The sequence below is a fragment of the Nannospalax galili genome, unplaced genomic scaffold (assembly GCF_000622305.1).
Source record: "Nannospalax galili isolate Female #2095 unplaced genomic scaffold, S.galili_v1.0 scaffold39, whole genome shotgun sequence".
Taxonomy (NCBI): domain Eukaryota; kingdom Metazoa; phylum Chordata; class Mammalia; order Rodentia; family Spalacidae; genus Nannospalax; species Nannospalax galili.
In genome coordinates, this window is record NW_008346683.1 from 5,523,596 (window position 1) to 5,539,430 (window position 15,835).

Sequence of the window (15,835 nt, forward strand, 5' to 3'; positions counted from 1 at the left end):
CACAAACACACCGATGTTTACAATTTAAAAAAAATTTTTTGAGGAAATTAAGAATTTTTGGGGACCCCCCCCCCCCCCCCGTATGCTTATTCATGTGTGACATCAAATCGGGCTTCAGTGACTGGACCAAGATTTGCACTGACTGGGAATGAACACAGTATTGCCCCCTTGACTGTGTGAGGACAGCATCCTGGCATTATAGGGAGGTAAAATCGTGTGCCACGCTGTGAAGCAAGCATATTTTGCCAGTGTGCTTAGGAGGAGCTGTCATTCACCTTCTTGGTTTATTAATAATGTGGCAGTTCTGGGGAAACGTTGCTGAAGGAACCCGACTCCTGTAGAAATGTTAATAAACCTTTGTGTGCCAGCTTCTTAGTCTTGCTGTGGCATAGTATTTGGCCAGGACCCCTTGCTCAGTCCCTTTTGGAGGGAAGGACTTCTGCAATTCAGGTATTACTGTTAAGTTTGTGAGCCTGGGTCTGTTCTTTAACCGCCCTGGGACTTAGTGTCCTCATCTATCCAGTGGGACGGTAGGTATGGGACCTTCTAAGATTCTTACAGCTCTGTGTCTACTGATGCTGACATGGTCATCTTTGCTTTCTCCTGCCTCCATCCTATCATACGCAGTCTGATATGATTTCCATGTTGGCTTCCTGAGGTTGGGCCTGAACTCTTCCTCATTTTCTGGTGGGGAAGAGGAGCCTGTGACTTGATTACCCGGGGGCCTCTTCCACAAGTTACTGGACCAAGTGCTGGTGCTGGGTTCTCAGCAGTTCCTGCCAGGGCTTTCCTGGGTTCGGAGGTCCATAAATATAAGTAGTCCAGCCTTGGCTTACTGGAAGCCCTGCTATAAGCAGCAGCATCGGGGGATCAAAGGTTAGGGGTGGAGGCCGTCTGGCTTCCAGGTCACTTAGCCTCTGCTTCACCCCTTCTCTCTTCTCAGGACTGTTGTGACCTGGGAGAAAAGCAGTTGTACTTCAGGGTCTGGGAACATGGGTCACTGTGCAAGCACAAGGTACTGAGTTTGGCTCCCCAAAACCCACATAAAAGGCCAGGTGGGTGTGGTGGCTGACTTGAAATCCCAATACACGGAAGGCAGAGAGACAGGGGGTTGACAGAGCATACTGGCTAACTGGACTAGCGAATTCAGCAAACTCTGGGTTCAAGTGAGAGATCCTATTTCAATATATAAGATGGAGAGTGGGGACTGGAGGGATGGCCCAGTGGTTAAGAGCACTATCTGCTCTTGCAAAGGACCTGGTTTGATTTCCAGCACTCACATGGCAGTTAACAACCGTCCATAACGCCACCAGGATATCTAACGCTCTCTTCTGGCCTCCATGGGTATTGCATGCATATGGTATACTTGCATACATGCAGGAAACATACACATAAAATAAAAATAAATAAATAAATAAAATTAAGGTAGTGATTGATGAAACACCTGACATCAACCCCTGGCCTCCATATGCAGGTACATGTACACGCATAGGTACCACCCACACACACGTGCCCCACATATGTGAACATGCATGCACATACGTATGCACACCACCCACATACATTAAAATAAATCTATTGCATTTCAGAATTGTGCTCTGGTGGTGTGTTTGGCTTCCAGAAACATGCAAGGCTAAAAATAAGATGCAGTTTGGCGATCCTAGGTCCAGTTCCCAGCCTTACACTTTTGAGTCCTGTGGCTAACAGTGCCTGAGTTAGCATCTCTGTTTTTGCCAGGGGGGTTTTCGTGCCCCAGGCCCTGTGCAGACCACTGAAGTCACCCATCCGCATTGGCTTCTGTGGCCTTAATGTCATCTACAGGCCCCTGGGACAGGATCAAGGAAATATTTGCTGGGAGCAAACTTTCCACTCGCCAGGGGTAGATTATCTGGATCACTGGGCTTCTGCTGGAAGCAGCTCACTTTTAATTGCCCTCTGTCTACAGGGGCAGCTTATTAGTTTTGTCAGTCATCTAGTGTGTAACGTGACTGCGTCATTCATACTAAAGTTACAGAATCAGAGCCAGTAAGGTCACAGCGACTGTGGTTTAAGAGGACAGTTCTCAAACCTTGGGAGTAGACTCACCAGACATGTAAAAACTCTGATGCCAGGTCTCTTTCATCCCCATCTCTGCTCTCCGAATCTTTATGTTGCTTGCTTTCTTCTCATTCAGCCGGGATATCTGATGCAGGTGATCCACTGATCACCCCTTGACGGATCACTGGTTCAGACAACTTGCTTGCCCTCATTGCTCACTCTTGACATGGTCACTCAGCATTAACTTTCCACTGGTTTTCTTTTCAGCCTACTTTTGGTTCTTGCTCAGTCAGCCATGGTCACTATCATGTGTTTACAATGCCTGACACCATACCGGGAGTATAAATCTGCCCTGAGATTTCTTAGCCATTAGTTCTTACAACATCACTACTGCAATATGGACATTCTTGACACAGTCCCTGAAGGTGAGGGTGGGATGGGGTGGGCACGGAGAGTAAGGAATGACTCTTTGAGTAGTAAAAGACATCCCAAGCATTGCTCTGAGCTTGGCCTGGCAAAGCAGACATAAACTTTTGTGTCTAAATTCTGGAGCTAGAACACATTTTTCATGGCAGGAGAAAAACTGAAATCATCTAAGGGATCATCAAGTGTCTAATGAGAGTTTTAGGAAATAAAGGGTTGAGAAGTTACTGAGGATTGTAGTTTGCAGAACTTCTCGTACTGGTGGGCTGCCTTAGGGCACACACATACAATTCTTGGCTTCTGCCCACTCCTTGTCTGAAGAAAACATGAATGAACAGGCCAGAGAGGCAGGCTGAAGAGCCACAGGCCCTGGGGCGGAACTGGCTTGGGCCCTGTGTAGAGTCTTGGCAGCTTTACTTCTCCACACAGAGCCGAGGGTCACTGAATTGATTAAGGTTTGGGTTGCAACATCGGCTTCTGGGTGGCATTATTGCCGTGATCTAGGCAGAGGCTTTGAGTAAAGGCCTTCTGGTGATCTGGGGAACCTTGACCGTGTGTGGCACATAGGAAGGGAGGACTTGCCTTGAAGTCTGTAGAGTGCCGGGGTGAGAGTCCTGGACAGCAGCTTTGCTTTGGGGCTACCTGCTCCCCCACTGCAGACCCTGGACCACTTGGTAAGAAAAGATGATGGGGCCCCACATACTGACTCAGTGCCCTGCAGCTCCTTTGATGGCATGTGGAATGTAGCAGGTGTGAGATCACACCTTATGAATGGCAGTGAGGTTGCCAGCAGAGTTGCTGGGATTAGATGTGTTCTTGTTCTTATTAAATGATATTCATGCTGCATTCTGGCCTCCTCCCTGAGGCTCACTCCCCCAAGCCTCCTTCCTTCAGGGACCTTACTCACTGCCCATAAAATGTCACCAGCCGATCCAAGGAGCCCAGCTCTCTGCCCTTTGGAGGCTTTAGGATTCTTGACACCTTCACCTGCCATGCCACTGTTCATCCCATCTGTGTCCACACCCTCAGGAGTCCACAGCCTTCAGGCTCCATGCTTGGCCTCAAGTTCTAGCTCCAGATTTTAAGCAGTTCGTCTGACTTGAGACATTTATTTTCTCTGTGCCTCACCAGTCTTATCTGTAGAATGAGGTCGTAGTTAGGACTAAATGAAGTAAGGTCTGTGCGCTCATGGTTAACACACTAAATGTCAGTTATTGCTCATTAGGAATACTGTCAAGAGGCTGGCTTGGTGGCAGATGCCCATAATCCTAGACATTTGGGAAACTGAGGCAGATGAATCACAAATTCAAAACCTACTTGAGGAATGGAGAGTTAGTTCCAGGCCAGCCTGGACAACTTACTGAGACCTCCCTTTTTTTTCCCCAAAAAATTATAAATAAAAAAGGGCTGGGGATGCAGCTCAAAGGTGGAGCCATTGTGCATATGCATGAGGTCCTTGGTCTAACCTCCGGTATCCCAAAAAAAGAAAATAAAATACTGTCAGGCATTGAAAATGTCCATATGTCAGGGCCGAAGACAAACAGGAAGACCTGGCTCCTGAAAGGGTGGACCAATGTCACCAGCTCCGTTGGTGAGCTTGCTGCAAATGCAGAATCCCAGGCCCTACCCTAGAGCTCTAGATTCAGAATCTAGACTTTAACAAGATGCCCCGGCATCTCTTGCTTGAGAGGTGCTGTTTTAGAATATTCCCAGCAGGTCGCATAGGGCAGTGAATGAGCATCCATTCCCATTGGGAACTTGGGAATGGAAGTAGGCAGTGATTGTCTTGGTTAGAGCCTCATTTGTGTCCATACAGACTGCCTAGAGTCTCCTTCATGCTCCAGAACAGGGATACTACTATACACTGGCATCCATCCATGGTCCCTCTGGAAATGGATTTCAATTTTAACCTGTGTCAGCCACTATATAAGGATGTAGGTGAATATGTGTGGGAGAGGGCATGAGGAGAGCAGCCCATGTTATGACTTGCTGTGATATATGACTCCTTAGCATGGCCCAGGAGCCTGCATTGCTGTATCCCTCATCTAGGCCTGTAGTCACTGCTGTTCAGCGAACACTGTGTGCAAGCTCTTTAACCCCATTTACAGATGAGGAAACTGAGACCCATTAGGTCAGGGATTGCTGAGGTCACCCATCCAGGAAAAGGCCTGAGTATGCTCTCTGCCTTTCCACTCCCCCACCCTTGCCTTGCCTGGGTGACTGCATTCCACAGCTACCTTGGGAGAGGGTGCCCAAGGCTGCAGAGCAGGTGCTTTGAGGTGGTTTATTCAATAAAGGAAAGTCTGCAAACTCCAAAGAGGTGACTGAGCCTATTATACTTAACAAAAGATGGGAATTGGCTGGGTCAGGTGTGCCTCTTACATAGCGGGCAGCACAGGACAGAATTCACTGGGCCATGACCAAGGCTGCTGCTCCTGTGTAAGGCTTCAACATTAAACTATAGGGTGGCCTTATTTAAAAGCAGACTGTTTTATAAGGCGCATGGTCCTGTCTACACTATACATTTATGAACCCAGCTGTACTGTGCTGGGTGCTCACACCTGAGCTCCCTACTCCTGGCTTGGCACCATCTGCCTTGTGCTGGGAAGAAGTGAACCGGGGCGGGGGGGATGTATGACTTCAGACATTTCCCGAGCAATCTCCTTCCCTCCACTATCTTTTGCAGATGGAAAAGTTGAGAGACTGGTGAGGTGCTTTCCTCTGCAGTGCCACACATACCTTTGTGGTTCTTCGGTGGCCACACCACGAGAGGAGTTCTATCATTTGGCGGGGGGTAGGGGAGTAATCGTTGCCTGTGTTTCCACTACTTCTTGCCTTGAGGGTCAGATAATAATTGTGTCTCCTGCTTGTAAAGCCTGCTCAAACATTTTTTTTTTTTTTAAAGCATGAACAAAGCCGGGCATGGTGGTGCATGCCTTTAATCCCAGCACTCGGGAGGCAGAGGCAGGCGGATCTCTGTGAGTTCGAGGCCAGCCTGGTCTACACAGTGAGTTCCAGGCCAGTTAGGGCTACAGGGAGACCCTGTCTCAAAAAAAACAAAAAACAAAAAAATAAATAAAAGCATGAACAGTCAGAAGTCATCAAGACAGGTGGATCATGAGCAGTGACATTGTATTTCACTGTTTAGTCAATGGGCAGTAGTAAGAGGGAGCTTGGGGTGGGGGTGCTCCTGGGGTTGGTCTTCGAGTTCAGGTTGTTCTCCGAATTGCCTGATCTTAGATGTAGGTACCAACCACTTTAACAATGGTGGCTTCAGCTATTTCGAGTTTAGCATTTTGCCTAAGACCTCCACTTGCTGTCTTGAGGAACCAGGAGGAATTTGAGTTTGCTTTGAGGAAGAAAGGAAAGGTCTATTTATGGGACACTTACTCCAAGTAAAAGTGGCTGACAGGTACCAAGAAGTTACTTGGCCCAGGAATGTTCTTAAGCACCTGGTCTTGTAGTGCTTATAGGGTCCATGAGGCAAGTACCGTTAGCCTCCTACTACCGAAAGAGGAAACTGGGTATGGAGAGGTTATGTAGCCTGCTCAAGGTCACACAGCTAGAGAATGGTTTTTAGCCAGAGTTCTTAGCCATGTTCCTGTTACCCCATAATTTCTGTCTTCTGGCTCAGTTTGTCCTTCAGCTTCATGAGGCAGACACTGATTTAGGGGCTGTGGTTATGGGTCTCCTTTCTCAACAACTCTTTTAAAAGTTCCTCTTTTTAGCTGTCTGGGTCCTATAGAACAAACAGGCCTCATATGTAGCAAACAAGTACAGAAAGTTATGTCAGTTGGTATCAACCAGATGCTCAGAAGAAGATAAAGTGGGAAAGGTATAGAGTGAGGGAGGCGATGGGTCAGCTGGAGGATAGCACAAGCAGATGCTTACGTGTCAAGGATGCCAAGATCCGTGGCATGCAAAGCTGCCGCACAGCCTCTGTCCTGTGTATTGGGTGCTTAATGAATGCTTTCACGATTATTCTTATTGTATCCTTGGCTTGCCATCAACTAGCTGCCTGACCTGGGGTGGGTCTTCTCCACAGTAGAAATGAGCATCTGCCCTCTAGCCTTGGCAGTTGCACTGCTCTAAGTGGTTTCTAGCTTTTGTCTCCTCCTGACTTCCCACCACTTCTTTGAAACCGGGGGCAGAATGGGTCTCAAGCATTTTCATTCATTTGCAGGCCTGGGGAAGTTTTTGTGGAAAGACAGTCACCCTGGTCAGTAACATTTGTGGAGCCCTTTGAGTTTTCTGCAGCTCTGAGTGGAGTTTGATTAGAATGTGGGCACTTGGCTTGTCATGCTTGTCTGGAAGCATTGCTCTAGCAGGGACACCATGAGACCACGGCCTGTCGCTGGACTCTTGTAGGGGGCAGGGATGGACAGTGGGCCCATTTTTTACCCGTTAGAATGTCCCCACCCTCACTAACCCTGGATGGTGAAGAACTGTATTCCCATTATAGATTGACAATAGGGCCTCCTTGAGGCCAAGTTCAGCTTGCTGCATAATCAGAGGGGTGGTTCCTGCCCTTGGCCCATCTTTAGTTTATGGAGGAATGAAGAAGTTGGTCCAGGGGCCACCCACATTCTCCAGGGCCTGTGTGTGTTCACCGCCTGCTGCCTAGGAATAAGCTCCCAGGATGTGTGCCTCACTCAGACAAAATACAGCCTTCCAGTCCTAGTTTTCCAAGCAGAGGAGGGTTTTCTTGCTGCATACTGAATGGGGCTATCTTGAGGGCCTGGGGTAGCTCTGAGCCTGGCACTGTAGTGACATGGGGCGTTTAGGCAGGAAGGCTCCCTTCCTTTCCTCTTTTCTCTCCTTTTCTCTCTCTGACTGTGCTGTATGTTTGCTCAGATGTACCATGTGCCAAGCATGGGGTAAAGGACTAGCGATGAAACAGGGGATTGGATACGCAGGAAGGTAGGTAGGTTGTAGTCAAGGCATAAGTCCGAAGCAGTCACACTTAGGAAAGGGACTGAGTGCAAGGAGCAATACAGTTCATATGCTTGGCAGTCTTAACTGACTTTCTAGGAGGCCAGCAAATAGCAAAACCAGTAGCAGCTGCTTCCCAGTTCTTGATGAGTCTCAGGTGGATGTGCTGTATTTAAGGAATGCTTCTGTTTATAGTTGGTGGTGGGGAGTGGGGCAGGCAGAAGTTGCAGGTGCTCCAGATGTGAATCCGTTCCTTGAGTGGCTGGCCTTGGTCCACCCTGTGATAGTCAAGCTGGAGGTTGCTGCTAACAGAGCCTTGCTGTTCTGCAGATAACACCATGTCTGTCATCCAGAGAGAGGGGTTAGCTGCCTCTCACCCAGGAACAGGTATGTCAGAGAAGGAAGACCAGGAGGGGACACATTTGGGAGGGAACCAAGCAGACTTTCTGAACTGACAGCTGATTGGTTAGTGGGCTTCCTGTTTTTGCTCTCCTCCAGATTATCTGCCAACTTGTTTATGAACAAAAATGAATCCACTGGTAGATGTATTTTTTGTTATTAGATTAACGTGTTTCTGTCTAGTGCCTTTTAATTTATGTGTTTTCTTTTGAGTGGTTACTCTGCTGATCCTAGCCATTCTCTACAATTTGTGTTCACAAGTGACATTGACAGGGAGCTTTTGGAATTGACTGGAGCTGGGCAGGGCTGTCACTCTTTGCTTTATCCTGATTTGTTTCTAGAAGAGCCTGTCTGTCATACTATTTGTGATTGTAGGTGCTTTGGAAGGGAGGATGATGCAGGAAGGATTTGATCTCTAAGAACTGGAGTCTCCAACCTAAAGCTTGAGGCTAAGCTGGCTTTGGTATTGGCCAAACAGTGATTTTTTTTTTTTTGAGTCATCACTGCAGCAGCTGTACAATGAGTTTGCTGATACTGATTTCATCTTACTGTAATCATCAATTCCCTGAAGACCAGCTTATGTTTTTTTCCCCCCCAAAGGATAAAGATTTCTAGACTAAATGAATCAGGCCTAGTTAAGCAGCCCTGCTTAATGGGGGTGGGAGGAAGCAAGTGGAGAATCCCACCCCCTTGGCTGTTACAACCCGATGTTCTGTTGCCGGAGACAGACTTTTCTTCTTCTTGCTATAAATGAGACATGACGGGGTATTTCAGAGTTTTGTTTTGGTGATTGTCAATTCTGCCAATGAGTAACATCTGTATTTATTTTCTAAACTTCCCCGATGACTGATTTGCATCTGTTTGGTTCTGAGTAACATTTCATTTCCTGACTTTATAGGTTGCTATAAAATCCATTCGTAAGGACAAAATTAAGGATGAACAAGACATGGTTCACATCAGACGAGAGATTGAGATCATGTCATCCCTCAGCCATCCTCATATCATCAGTATTTATGAAGGTCAGTGATTTTGTTTTCCACTTCTGTGTTCATCACCATTTTGCATACCATGGGGTCTGCCAAGACTTTGAGGTAATGGCCCTTCTGGGCAGAAGCCAAATATTTTGCTTCATGATACAAAAATAACCAGGTGTTAACTCTTCTTTGCTTACCTTGAATGCAACCAGACACATGCAGGGCAGCTCATTTTGGTCATAAAACATGTCTGGCAGGCGCCTTCTTCCTTCTTCCCAGTTCCTTGGCTGTTGCTAAGTAACTCGCCTTATTGAAAATCACACTGTGAGACAGCCAGGTTTCTTAAAAAAAAAAAAAAAAGGTGGCAGCTTGCTGTGTGACCAGTAACAGTGGGTACATTGTGAATGTCATTCCCCACAAGCTGATCTCCTTGCTGGGATGAAGGAGGGGAAGGTGGAAATGAAGTCTAAACAAGTCTGGGAAGCACAGAGAAAGAAGGCTGGTGCTACTGGGGTTTTTCAAATGGAGTCCACGTTGTAGCTGGTGTTTATAAAGTAGAGGGTGGGGAGAGCTTATAAAAACCTATGCTTCAGTTCAACTCTGGTCCTCCATGGGAAGAAATAGAAAGTGGAAACCTCCTACAGCCAGTAATTTTTTTTAATATCCTGTAAAGTAATTACATAAGCAGTGTGTGTTTATTATAGCAGTGATTGCGATCCAAACGCTAAAGTTAAAAAATAATTTCAGGCAACTCTTAGCGGACTCTCAGTTTTCTAAAATCTATTTCTCTATACATTTTTTTAAAATTTTATTTTTATGTGTATGAGTGTTTTGTCTGCATGTATGTAAGTGCACCCATGTTGTGTGGTACCCGAGGAGGACAGAAAAGGGCAGAAGATCCCCTGGAACTGGAGTTATGGATGGTTATTAGCCACCATGTGGGTGCTGGGAGTTGAACTGAACCTGGGTCTTCTGCAAGAGCAGCCAGTGCTCTTAACGACTGAGCCCCATATTTTTTTTTTTTTTAATTTGAAGTTATACTGTTTGGGTTGCTCTTTTCTTGCTTTTATTTTATTTTATACCATATATCTCTTTCTGTGTCAATCAATAAATACTTCCCATGAAGACATTTTACAAGACTTTATCCTATTTCATTTAGGGACATACCATAATTTATTGAGTCTAATTTCTTTTGCCAGATATTGCAGTTTTCTATAAATTTGTTTATCACAAACAGGGCTTTATGGACTTTCATTTTCACATTAATTTCAGATTACTTTCTTATGAAAAATTCCCGGTTTTATGCTTATGAAATCAAAAGGTTTCCCTAGATTTTTTTAAAATATGTGGTTAAATAAGAAAAGTGAACTTTAAAAATAAGGAACTTCTTTTTCATTTATGGCCCATAAGAAGTTACCAGGCAAAGGAAATAAGATGGTGACCCTCAATTTTTAGCTTCTTTTATCAGTTTTCCTGGTCTTTTTTTCCTCCTCCTACTTCATTGCCTCTTACCTAGAAATAACTTGTTGATGTCTTTTATTCCCGTCTTACTTTTTAAAAATTTATTTTTATTGTATGTGTATGAATGTTTTGCCTGCAAGTATGTAAGTGCACCTGTGCTTACAATGCCTGTGGAGGCCAGAAGAGGGTGTCAGATCCCTTGGAAATGGAGTTACTGATGGTTGTTAGCTGCCATGTGGGTGCTGGGAGTCAAACCTGTGAGCCATCTCTCCAGCCCCTGCACCAAAATTTCTAACACCAATCCTCTGTTGTCCCAGGATGTGTTGTTTGCATGTCTATAGAACACTTTTTAAAAATCAAACTCACGGTCTCACACATCAGGTCTCACTGAGCTATACCCCTAGTCCCTACATAATTCTTTGCCTGTGTCACTGTTTGTCCACAAGGGCTGTTGATAGTGTTAAATGGCATAATGTTCTCGTTTGCTTTCTGTTACTGTGATAAAACACTCTTACCAAAAGCAACTTGGGGAGGAAAGGGTTTATTGCATCATTGAGGGATGTCAGTGCAGGGACTCAGGGCAAGAACCCAGAGGTAGGAACTGAAGCAGAGACCATGGAGGGGTGCTGCTCACTGGCTTGCTCAACTACTTTTCTTATATAGTTCAGGCCCGCCTGCCCAGGGACGGCACAGCCCACAGTGGGCTGGACTATCTGGTATCAGTGAGCAATCAAGAAAATGCCTCACAGACCTGGCCACAGGCCAGTCTGATGGAGAAAATTCCTCAGTTGAGGTTCCCTCTTCCCAGTATCTCTAGTTTGTGTCAACCTGACAAAAACTAATCAGCACATATAACATACATAGTAACTCAAACAAAAGATAACTATTATGGGACTCTATAGTTATCACATTTAATGAGTAACCACATGAGGCTAGGGGCTACCAAACTAGACAGTGTAGATCTGGAACATTCTCTTCATTGTACAAAGTTCTTTTGGACAATGTTGGTATAATAATGTTTCAGTGCCATATATACAGGTTGATTCCCCCCATTCAACAGATCACATTCCTTTCATTGACTCTCGGGGATTCCTGCCAGTAAATGGGTTAAAGAACACCCATTGTCTTCAAGTGTTTTGGACCTGCAAATACCATACAAATAAAACTCCCAGGCACTTAACCGCAGTCTTCTTTCCTTTTCATTTCTTAGAGCACTTTGCTCTCAGTTCTGCCCCCTTCCCATCTCCCACACAAGCTCTGTTTTTCCCACATCCACTGAGTAACTGTGGAGGAGGGCAGCTTCCCTCCCTTCACTGGGGTTTAGGAGAAGAAGCTTGCTGGGTCTCTGTTCCAGCCCTCACACTTGTGACTGTGACCCCACATTCCCTGGTCCTGTGACTTTATCTGCCTTCCTGCCTAGCATCCCAGCATCTTGCTCTGTGAATGGAGTGAAAATCCTAATGTCTTCTGTGGAGTCCCTTGAAGCTTACATAAGTCTCCTTCCTTGGATTCCCACAGCAAACCTGTGAGGTGAGCAGGTCAGATGTTCCCATTTTACAGTTATGGAGACTGAGCCTATGGAAGGCTAATGACTTGCTGGGTATGGTAGTGTGCTAGGACTGTCATAACATAGTACCTAACTAGGGGCTTCAAAAACAAGAAATTTTCTCTCAGTTCTGGAGTTCTCCCTTGGGCTTATAGAAGGTCATCTATCACTGCACCTTCAAGTCATCTTCCCTGAGTCTGTGTCCAGATTAGGGTCCATGCTAACGATCTCATTTAAACTTAATTACCTCTGTGAGGACACTCTTAGATAGAGTGGTATTGTGAGGTACTTGGGTACATCAGTGCTTCGACTTGAGTTTTGAGCATGGCACACAGTTCAGCCAGGCACACATCTAGCTGGTGGCCCTAACACCCAGGCCTCCACACATCTAGCTGGTGGCCCTAACACCAGGCCTCCTGACTCCATGTGTTTTTTTCCCTCTGCAGTGTCTCCACCCCACTCTCTGACCTTGTGCCTTGCCCTGCTGGCTCCTATTGCTACTCTGCCTGACCTTTCCTTTCCTGACCTCGCTGCCCATGCAGGCCTGGGCGTGGCAGAGGAAGGGCAGTGCCAGTGGGTGGGGACTCACATGTCTGCCAGTGTGTGCGTATGGATCTCCTGCCACTCAGAGAGTAGGAAGGAGCCTTCTCTAGAAGCTAAGGGATGATAGGCCAATCAGGAGCCTGCGCAGAGTGCAGAACTGCATTCTTTTGCTTAGTGGGAGATCAATGTAGAAGCACCTAAGTGGTCATTTGGACATCAGCCAAGTGAATAGAAGCTATTAAAGCACTTTACAACTTTTTCTTCAATAAGAATCTTTATAATTAACCCTACATGCGCGCGCACGCGCGCACACACACACATACACACACACACACACACACACACACACAGCACCCACTGGTTGGAGCATGATAAAGCAATACTCTGCCTAACCCTGCATGATTAGTAACTTTGGGTTCTCATGTGGGAAAGGCACCATCTAGTTTTGTACTAATGGTTATAACAGTTTAGTCCCAGAGGAAAAAGACATTCTTTCGTTAAAATAATTGGTATAATCAGATACCCGCTGTGTTTGGGGCCCTCTTAGATACTGGAAATACAAGGATAAACAAGCAAACTTAGATCTTTCTTAGAGTTGACATTCAAGAAGAGGAGAGACAGGAAATAGATGAGGCGAACACATCCCTCAGTGAAGGCCTTTCTGACTGACTTTTGAGCCAAGTGAATTTTGAGCAATTGATCCTTGGTTAAGTCCTGGATAAAGCAGGGTCTAAACTCTTGGGAGAGCTGGGCCTTCCAGGCAAAGGTAACAGTGTATGCAGATGCTCAGAAGAGGGAAGAGCTTATGTTGGCAGAAGTGACCTTGGACTGGTGAGACTGAGGAGGGGTGAGTAGGGTGGTAGGGGAAAGAGCCAAGTCTAGACTACATGACTAAAGGAGACTGTGGGTTCCACACCAGGAGTGGGTAGCTATTTGAGGGTTTTGAGGAGGAAACAGTATTTTTTATTTATACTTTCAAATAATTTATATATAATTTTGTGTGTGTATGTGTGGGGGTGCATTATATTTTGTGTGTGTGTTGTGTGTGTATGTGCACATGTGTGGGTGCATGTGCATGTGGAGGTCAGAGGACAACCTTGGGTGTTGTTCCTCAGGTGCCTTCTACCTTTTGTTTGAGGCTTCGACCATCACCAAGTAGGCTAGCTGGTCAGAGCCCCAGGGATCTGCCTCTCTCTGCCTAGCATCTCACCATTGCTGGGATTACAGGCATGCCATCCTGCCTCACTTTTTATATGGGTTCTAACTCAGGTCTATATGGGCTCTAAACTCAGGTCCTGGTGCTTTTTAAAAAAGTTTTTTTTTTGATTGATTTTCATTTTATGTGTATGACTGTTTTGCCGGCCTTATGTGTAAGTGCACCACAGAGACCAGAAGGGGGCATTGAATTCCCTGGAACTGGAGTTACAGATGGTTGTTAGCCACCATGTGGGTGCTGGGAACTGAACCCAGGTCCTCTGCAAGAGCAGCTAATGCTCTTAACCGCTAAGCCATCTTTCCAGCCCCCTTTCCCTGTGCTTTTGAGACACTCCCAAGCCCTAAAATATCATCTGTTTGTATTATGTTATATCATGTTTATGTATATAAAATGATACAATAACAGCTAGGGCTGGGTGTGTGTCCTGTGCATGTATTATTTCATCTACTACTTATACCTATGAAGCATGAACTATCAATGTCCTCTTATATGGAAGATTTGACTTGAGACCAAGTTCCTTTTCTAAAGTTGCACCACTTAGTTAGTAAAGGATTGGCCTGTTAGACCCAGCCAATAACGCTGCAAAGCTAGTGATCCCAGTACAGGGACTTTGGTGCTCTGCAGGGACCCTTACCAAGGGACACTATTGCTCTAGACCGAGATACAGAGGGAGAAAACTGTCCTCACAGAGGCTGTCTTCTATGTCTGACAGCAGTAAATCTCAGTGTGGGTATTTAAGACAATTTCTGCCTACTCTACATCTTGGGAAGAAACTTGCAGTCCACTCCCAGTAAGCTCCCAGGTCAGTTGTTTCCTAAACTGCAGAACCCAGTGCAAACGTGTGTCATTCACAAGACCCTCAGACCCATGAAGTGGCAAACTCACTGAAACTGCTTTGCTGTTCACCAGCCCCCAAACATAATTCCTCTCAAACATCTTTTTCTGCAAGCAGACCCTGGGGTGAGCTGTCCTATTGACCCTCCCGTGAGGATGATTTACCCTCAAATTTGTCAACTCTGGGTAAACACAAACCATCACTGACTTCTACTGCTCAGTCAATAAGAGGAGAGACGTGCTTCCTAGTGTGCGATGCTGGAGTAACCCATCAGGAGCAAAGAAAGAAATCTTGGAGCAGCGTCTCAGAGGTGGACTCTGGGTTTCCAGTCAAAGGAATTCCCTTTTCTCAGCAGGGAGGTAATTGACAGTATGGGAAACCAGCTGAAGAAGGAAGTCATGTGGATGCTTTCAACTTGGTTGCTGAGGATGGAAGGGATAAAAACAGATTTTGCCTGAGGTTCTGATTTCAGGACTGAGTTCAGACATCAAAGGCGGGTTGTCTAACCCCCACTTCCCCTTTGAAAGCCTAGGAGACCTGATCTGTGAACCCACTGGAGACCAGCACCTTTACTGCACAGCACTTTGGGAATTCCAGCAACCCATCTGGTGATAGTCTGACATTTGAAAGCATAAAGGGGGGGTAGTGTGGGAGATTCAGCCCGGGGCCATCATGTATGTGCCCTCATGTATAGTGGCAATCTCTTCCTGGCCATGTGTGATTATATCTCTTTATTGGGAGAGGCACCTTTTGTCTTAGGTGAGGGGAATCCTGGCTTCCAGGGGACTCTGTCTCAAAAAGACCAAAAAAAATTTTTTTTTCTAGAGCTCTTGTGTTCTAGGTACTGTCCTAGAAGGGCAAGTATGTAACTGATCAGTGTTACACATTTGACTAAGCTCTGAGAAGCTCGGTTTCCTCACTTTTACAATGAGTGTCTAGCTATTCTATAGATAAAGTTGTAGGAGTGCGTAAGCTAAAGACTAAATCACTAAGCATGTGTTGGGATCTGCTTAAGGGAGTAATCAATACCATTTATGTTCATTTTGTTGTATATATGGTATGTGCGCATGTGTGTGGAGGCCCCAGTTTGACACTGGATGTCAGTTGCTCTCTACCTTACATATTGAGGCAGAGTCTCTCAGTTGAACCTAGAACTCCATGATTTGATTGGTTTCTCTAGCCTGCTTGCTTTGAGGGATCCCCATCTCTGCCTCTTGCATGCTGGGATTAAAGGTGGACCCCATGCCTTCCTGGCTTTTACATGGGTTTTGGAGGATTTGAACTCCAGTCACCATGCTTGTACCACAAAAACTTTACCTGCTGAGGCATCTCTTCAGTCCGAGCATTCTTGCTACGGTACCTAGGGATCAGTGAGATGTACATTCTGGCTGGACAATAACATCTATGAGGAGGTGGTAACAGAGAAGGCTGAGGTCGCATCACCCAGATCCGTGATTGTGCACACTAGC

The 15,835-nt window shown here is 45.9% G+C and overlaps 1 protein-coding gene across 1 annotated transcript in view; it reads left to right on the forward strand.

Moving 5' to 3' along the window:
- Nuak1 (NUAK family kinase 1) overlaps nucleotides 1-15,835 on the forward strand; it is an 80,289-nt gene that overhangs the window by 31,288 nt on the left and 33,166 nt on the right. The window contains exon 2 of the mRNA XM_008843128.3: nucleotides 8,690-8,810. Coding sequence (XP_008841350.1) covers nucleotides 8,690-8,810 — 121 coding nt within the window. The remainder of the gene's footprint in view (nucleotides 1-8,689; nucleotides 8,811-15,835) is intronic.